We start from the raw sequence: 1,185 nt of genomic DNA, 5'->3' as shown, positions 1-1,185 counted from the left end.
ATATATGGCATATTAATTGGTTGTTTATTCTGACCACATCATATTGAATTTCTATTTAAAATAATTTTTTTACACCAAAATAGTTTAGAGGGGCTTTAAAACATTTGAGGTGGGCTCCAGCCCCCTAAAATAGGCCTAGTGACGCCACTGGTGAAGAACATAAAAATAAGCAGTTTATCTCGATTAGTCAGTGACAGAAAAGTTCAACACAATTATCTGTCAGGCTGACAGTGTAGTTGATGAAATGTAAAATCTCTAATCACATAACTGCAGTAAAACTTAGAGCCACTGCGAGACAGCTAACACTGTCAGGTTTAGCAGCCAGAGCCGGGGTTAGCTAGGTCAACACACCGGCTTCAACACGGAGCTAACAGCTAGCGGCAGCTTTCAGGCTAATCAGCTCGTCGTTTTAGGAGAAAATAATTCGTGTAACTGAAGACAAACGGAAGTGTTCGCTCCGCAACACTCACCTAAGATTTGGAAAAGCAAAGACGTCGCTTCCTGTTGACTGAAGGTGCCTTGTTGTAAAGCGGGCCGCTCGGTTAATGCACTTAAACATTTGCACTTAGGAAAACAAACCGTGGGCTTCACGGCGCCATCTTAAACAGACACGATCAGTCGAGCACAGAACAGTCGATGGAACCGTATCGTAACCTAAATGTTTGGCTGAAAATCTCCTCAAAACACAGGACGATACAAAAAAATCAAACATATACTGATAATTATGTATTTAAAATTACTTACACCCTGTAAAATCTCTAAAAATAGTAGAAAAATTTCCGTTGCGTCATTGATTTTGTTATCGATTAGCTTGGTCTGCAAAAGGATTTCCTTTTGTGGTTATCGTGTCGCATCAGGTTTCAAGCCTTTTAATCCGGTCCTGCTGCTTTGGAGGAGAGAAATTTGAATAAAATTTCGATTTTCATTGTCATTTTTGTTTAAAATAAGATTATTTGACTTGTAAATGATGTCTGAAAGAACTGGAGGCTGTAACAACAACAACAATATTAACTAGACATGGGTTTTAACATGTAAAAACAAGTGTGCATTGCCTTGTAGCATGTTATTGCCTGCAGCAGTGGACTTGCAGAATGAACTGTGACCAAGTTCAAATGTGTTTTCTATACCAGCTTTTGCTTGTCAAGTCAGCAGGTGTCTCTAATGAGGGTAACTGTGTGACAGTAT

General features: G+C 39.2%; 1 protein-coding gene across 1 annotated transcript in view; it reads right to left on the bottom strand.

Moving 5' to 3' along the window:
• Positions 1-599, bottom strand: part of ide (insulin-degrading enzyme) — a gene marked incomplete in the record, with an annotated part of 35,243 nt that extends 34,644 nt beyond the window's left edge. The window contains 1 exon segment of the mRNA XM_014021165.1: positions 471-599. Coding sequence (XP_013876619.1) covers positions 471-559 — 89 coding nt within the window.
• Between the last annotated feature and the right edge of the window lie 586 nt (positions 600-1,185).

The sequence above is a fragment of the Austrofundulus limnaeus genome, unplaced genomic scaffold (assembly GCF_001266775.1).
Source record: "Austrofundulus limnaeus strain Quisiro unplaced genomic scaffold, Austrofundulus_limnaeus-1.0 Scaffold280, whole genome shotgun sequence".
Lineage (NCBI taxonomy): Eukaryota > Metazoa > Chordata > Actinopteri > Cyprinodontiformes > Rivulidae > Austrofundulus > Austrofundulus limnaeus.
Note: the sequence above shows the minus strand (reverse complement) of the source record. Positions and strands in the feature narration are given on the sequence as shown.